At 62.4% G+C, this 6,000-nt stretch overlaps 1 protein-coding gene across 1 annotated transcript in view; it reads right to left on the bottom strand.

The window, feature by feature from the left end:
• Positions 1-5,204, bottom strand: part of TMEM132E (transmembrane protein 132E) — a gene marked incomplete at its 3' end in the record, with an annotated part of 28,366 nt that extends 23,162 nt beyond the window's left edge. The window contains exon 1 of the mRNA XM_068171207.1: positions 4,837-5,204. Within this exon, the coding sequence (XP_068027308.1) occupies positions 4,837-4,909 (73 nt within the window). The remainder of the gene's footprint in view (positions 1-4,836) is intronic.
• Between the last annotated feature and the right edge of the window lie 796 nt (positions 5,205-6,000).

Below are 6,000 nucleotides of genomic sequence, written 5' to 3' on the forward strand. Positions count from 1 at the left end.
AGCTCTCAATCAGATTTATTTCCAGAGGGAAAACACAGCTTATCCTTCAAGATAAAAAAAAAAAGAAATACATTTAATATTAATTATTTCCCAGCCTTTGCCAGCCCTGGGGAAGACCCCAGCCCAGCCAAGCTGGCTTCATCAGGGCAAAACCTGCCCCGTTCGCTCCCGCAGGGCTCGGGAGGTGACAGCCCGCTGCCAGCGAGGGGAAGCCACCCACAGCATCCCCTTGGGCTTTTAGCAGGGCTATTGAAGAATGAAGGATGGCAAATATTGTCCAATTAATGGGAAAACGCTTGCCAGCAGGAGACAGAGGCTTCATCACACCATTGTGAATTGCCTTGATTAGGGCGTCCTCCCGGGAGGCCAGCCCAGCACCCAGCCGGCGGTGAGGGATCTGTGCCCAGCGGGGAGCAGCAACGGCTCAGGTAACAGCCTAGGAAAGCCCCCAGCCTCTGCATCCTCAACTCGGGGGGCACTGGGAGGAGGACAAAGATGAGCTTCTAGCTCCTCTCGCCTTGGTGAGGAGCGCCAGGACCTGCCTGACTTCACACCGCTGAACCACTTCTCTCTCCAGCCTCACACCCGGGGCAGGACGTCGTCCCCAAAGGCACCGATGGGGGTCCCCAGCCCTGTCACAACGCATCCCACCCCAGGGGGGGCTGCTCGTTAGCAGAGCCTTGTATTTAATACTAAAAGACTGATTAGATTAGCAAGAGTGACCTTTTCCAGCTGAATGAGACGCTCCTAGGACGGCAGTGACAGGCACCGACAGCTGGCGGATCCCTCCCTCCCTCCCCACGCCCATCGAGGGCTATTTTGGCCAGGCAGATGCCAAGAAAATAAACCAGGCTATGCCATGCAAGCACCCTTCCCTCACCCATCATCTCCTGGAACAAGGCCACGTCCTGCCACCCACCTCCCTACCCGAGCTTGGGGAGCTACGGGAGGGAACGGAGCTGGAACGCGCTGGTGCAGCACCAGGGATGCTCTGCAGGGACGTGGCTGGCTCGGTTTTTCCTTTCCTCCTCTTTTTATTTAGGGTGCAGAGAGGTCGGGCAAGGAGGGACCTCAGCAGCCAGTCATGGTGGGGTGAGTTTAAGTGTAGCACATGAAAAAAAATGACACCAAAATAGGCAGGTTTCTGAGGAAGAAAAATCGCTGAGCAATGCCCAGCCTGGCCCAGCTGCAGCTGCCTGCTGCCCTGCCTTAGTTTCCCCTGGCAATGCAGTAGGGCTGGGCCCGGGGTGTGGCATGGTGCACACACACAGACAGGTGCCAGCCCAAATAGGATGGTCCTGGCCAAGGCTACTGAGTCACCCAATGCACCTCGAGATCCCCTGGGCCAGACCCTGCCATGGATGCTTGCCAAAATCAGCCCTCAGAGGATTTCCAGCCCACCACTGACAGCATCACCACCACCACCACCACCCCCCGCGTCGTCCCCCCCACCCCGTTCCCCATCCTCCTCTCCATCCACAAGAGGACAAAAGGGGGAGAGGAAAAGGCAATTTCCCGCTGGGGTGTTCAACTTCACACCCCCACATCCCAGCACAAACACCCTGCTGGGATTTAAGGTATTGAGGTTGGGAGGGAAGTGGAGTGAGCCCTGGGGTCACGCAAGGACATCCTGGAGTCAAACCCCCTTCTGTTTCCTCTGGCACGACCCCCTTTGCTGCAGCACCAAAGGCAAAACTTGGGCCAGGTTTCACCCGGCTCAGGTCAGCTCCTGCCCTCTCTCCTGCCTGCCAGGGCAAGGGAAGATTCTGTTGCCCCCTCTCCGCCGCTGGCTGGAGCTAAGGCCCCTCGGAGGCTCAGATCCCACCGGCATGGGCAGGATGGGGGGTGGTTGAAGGAGCAAAGCCCGGGTGCAATTCCCGGTTCGGTCGTTAAGTGAGCAAACGCCGGGCGTACGTCCCCGGCTCGCAGCAGGTTACTGCCTATCTCCACCTGCTGGTCTGAAAATCTCCCGGCCACGAGAAGCTCTGAGCTGAAACAGGGATGCAGGGTGGTCTGCATCCCCGCTCTGAAACCACCAACAACAACCATGGAGCCACGGACCACAGCACCACCCTTCACCTCCAGCCCCAAGCCTGGGACGTGCCCACGGAAGGGAACAAGCTGTGGGAGACAGGAGAGTAGCACAGCTCCACTCCCACCGACAGCAGGATGGAGGTGTTGAGGCTGTAGGGTCCAGCATAGGACCCCAAGCCTGCCTTGCAAGCCAGGACAGAACGTGAACAGCCCCAGCATCCCTGGACTACCGCCTCTGGGCTAGTACCGCCTCTGGGAGGGGGAAACTGGGGCACGCTGTGGGGACAAGGCTCCGTGGGCAGAGAGAAGATGCAGGTGTCCAGGCTCAAGGCCATGGACAGTGCCAGCTCTTTTGCAAGCCGGTGGTTAAATCCCCTCCCCATTGCCACATCCGGCAGCTCCCAGCACAACCATGCCAAGCACATGCCACACACACACCCGCTGGCACCCTCCACCGTGCTGTGGCCCCAGGGTCCATCCGTCCCTCCTGCAAGCCCTGGGGACACCCTGGGGCCATCCCACCCTTTCTGGAACCAGCTGATGCAGGGCTGGCAGCCAAGCGGCTCCCGGGGCTGCCGGGAGCCAGCAGGGGAGCGCGGCGGGGTCGAGACTGGCACCGAGGATCATTCTCAAACGAAAAACGCGAGGGGAAAAGAGAATAAAACACCCCCGGGCAGGAAAGCAGAGAGCTGCTCCGCTGCCAGCTGACCCCTGCTGCCACCCCAGCGGTTTGCAGGGAAGGCTGAGAGAATCCGAGGCTCCCAGACTCCTTTTCCGGCTCCCTCCAAGAGGTTCATTTGTCCGGGAGAGGCCGAAGCGGCAGCGAGGGCAGCTGCACATCCTGAAAGGAGCCTCAAAACTCCTGCCAGAGGCTCCTCTCGCTTTGCCTGCACAGGAACCCTCCTGCAGCAGCGTGGTGAGCCCCAGCCACAGCACAGGGCCCCCCTCCCCTCACCCACTTCACACCGGCACTGCCACCACAGGGACCCCCTCCCACCTATCGCACCCCACCAGCAGCCCGGAACCTCGATCCCAGCCTGGTACAAAGCAGAAGCCTGAGCCGTGGGGGCTGCCGATGCCCCTGCAGCAACAGAGGGGCTTAAAAAACACCCAGATGAGGATCGAGAGGAGGGGGGCTGCACCCAGCCACTGCACCAGCAGCAGTTCCTGGTGGCTCACTTGCACAGGGATATTTCCCAGCCTCTCTGCCAGCAAAGCTGCCGCGCAGCCCGAGATGGATGCATCTCACCCAGGCAAGCTGAGGAGGAGGAGAAGGAGATTGCTCTACCCCACCGGGGGCCCGAGCCCTGCCTGCAAACCCACCTCCCCGCCGCTCCCAGAGAGGAGCTGTGCCCACCAAGCCCTGCCCGGGCAGTACCCCGGGAAACAGCCCGTCCTGGGGGGACAAGGGGGCAGCGTCAGCGTTAGGTTGTGCGGCTCACCAGCCCGGAGCATGTCTGCTCCGGCTCCTCTTGTGGAGTCAGAAGGTTTTAAGGGTGGAAAGCCCCTGCCACATCCCCGCAATGCTCCCAGCATCCCCCCTCCTCATTTCACCACGGTGGGTGAGCAGCTGCCCAAAGAACCTCGGGGTGAGGGGGCGGGCTGCAGATGCCCAGGAAAGCCCTGTCCGAGCTCCAGGAGCACCTCGACTATGAGCTGCCGGTGCCAAACGGAGCTGGGCAGGGATCAGAGACCGCTCCAGTTTCTGGTGGTGGGGGGGTCATCTGAGCTGGACAGCACAGCTCCCAGCCCCTGGGACACTATGAGGCCGCGAGCAGAGCTGGACTGAAGGAGGGGGTCCGAGTGCCTCCGCCGCCGCCTCCCCCGCGCCGACTGCAGGCAGCCCCCCGCTTCCTGCTCGGCTGCCGGGGAAAGCCGCTTTAAGTGGAGCATCTGGGGGGGATGGTGGTGGTGGTGCTTGTTTGACACGAAACCACTCGGCAAAAAAACAGCCAGGGAAAACAGCCCCGTGCCCCACAGGATGCGTGACCCCTCTCCGGCCTCGCCCGTCGGAAAAAAAAGCCTCCAGCAGCAGGTGCCACTGTCCCCAGGGCTGTCAGCAGGCACCGCACGGCAGCGATTTGGATGCGACTCGGTGCAGGGCAGCGGGGACCCCCCCCTCCCCACACACACACCGCCCAGGCCTCAGCCAGCAAGGGGCATCGCCGGCCACCCCCAACCCCACGGTAAAGGGGATCAGAAAAGAAGCAGAGGGACGAGAGGCTGCGCCCCCCACCCCACCCCCCCAAAAAATGATGCCACCTCGGTAAGCGCTTGCCCTGTAAACTCAGCACAGGCTGGGAAAGTGCCCGGACGCAGGTCTGGGGGATAAGCGAGGGGATAATAGCGGATAAATGCCCTGATCCTCCCGCTGAAGCAGCTCTGCAGCACGGAGACAAGAGCCGGGGGGAGCTGGAAGGGGGGGGAAGCGGATCGCCCCCTCGCCTCATGTGCCCCCCTGGCACCTCGCTCGCTGCCCGGCGACAAGCTCGCCGCAGGCGCTGGCGGCACAAGCTGGCATCTCACTGAGCCAGGAATAAACTCCAACCTGCACCCATTTCGTTGGCGGGGGCGGGTAGCGGGGGGGACGACAGAGGACCCGGGGAGGTGGCGGCTGCGGGAGCCGGCGGCTGGGGGAGCCGGGCGGTGTCCCAGCCGAGCGCGGAGGGGTAGGCAGCTGCCCCTGGGGGTAGGCTCATGGGGCTGGAAAGGGGGGGGGGGGGGTTTGCTGGGGGTGCAGACAGACAGATCGCATACAACACACTCCCCCCCACACCCCCCACACCCCCCGCCCGCACTTACCGGGGAGCAGCAGGGAGCAGAGGCAGCAGAGCAGCGCGGCCGGCCCAGGGCGCATCTTCTCCGGAGAGGCCATGGCAAGGTGGGGGGTAGCCAGAAAGCCGGGGTGGTGGGAGGTGGGGGGGATGTGGGGAGCGTGGGGGGGGGGGAGGCTCGGAGCCACCCCCCGTGGCACACACAAAAAAAATAATTAAATAAATAAAAGTAATCCAAACGGAGCACCCAAAATGATGACAAAAATAACACCAAAACGCAGAAATCCTCTAAATCCAACCACGTGCGAGCCGGGACCCGCAGCCAGCGAAGGAATTTGGGAACGGGGGGTGCTCAGCTCCAGGTTGCGGGGGGGTGGGGAGGAGGCAAAGCCGAACCCCCCCTCTCATCCCCCACCCCCCCCCCACTTCAGCGAGCAGGGCGCCCCATCTCCGGCCCCCCACCCCTCCCCACCCCGCACCCCAAACCTGCCGCAACAACCCACCCCCCCCCCTCCCCGGTGCCTGCAGGGCGACCGGGGAGCGCCCAGCCAGCGGGGGCGGGTTCCCCTCCTCTTCCTCCTCCTCTTCCTCCCCAGGAACCGGGGGAGGGAAGACCACGTGTAACACCCCCCCCCACCCCCCCCCCTCCCGGAAAGATAAAAAAGCGAAGAAAAGCTGCGCTGATGATGGATGCTGCTGCAGGGCTAGCAGGTTGCCAACCCACCCCCCCTCGCTCCTTGCCCCCCCCCTTAGCCCTTCCAGTACACAAGAATAAAAACAAGATTTCCAAGCGCCGTCTTCAGAAGGGGGAAAAAAGGGAAGATGAAGAAGAAGGGGAGGGGGGGGAAAAAAAGAGCCCCCAAAACGCACCAAAAATCCCAGCTGAATTCAAGCGCTCCCCCCAGGAAAACAACCACCACCACAACAACAACAAAACCCAAACCCAAACCCAACTGTAACAAACCCACAGCCCAAAGCAGGCGGGTGAATAATTAATCCCAGGCTAGACGCAATTAATCAGCGGCTGGAGCAGCTCGGCGGAGGGGGCTCCGCATCCGAAGGCAAAGTTTGGGGGGGGGGGGGGGGAAGCGGGGCCGGGGCTCACCCGCTGCACATCCCGGCGGGGCTGGAAGCAGGGGGATTCGGCCATGGGCGTGCAAAAGAGGGGGGTCTCCGCCTCCTCTCCGCCCCC

The sequence above is a fragment of the Melanerpes formicivorus genome, unplaced genomic scaffold (assembly GCF_026170545.1).
Source record: "Melanerpes formicivorus ecotype bairdi unplaced genomic scaffold, bMelFor1.0.p_v2 SCAF_2380, whole genome shotgun sequence".
In the NCBI taxonomy this organism is placed as follows: Eukaryota; Metazoa; Chordata; class Aves; order Piciformes; family Picidae; genus Melanerpes; species Melanerpes formicivorus.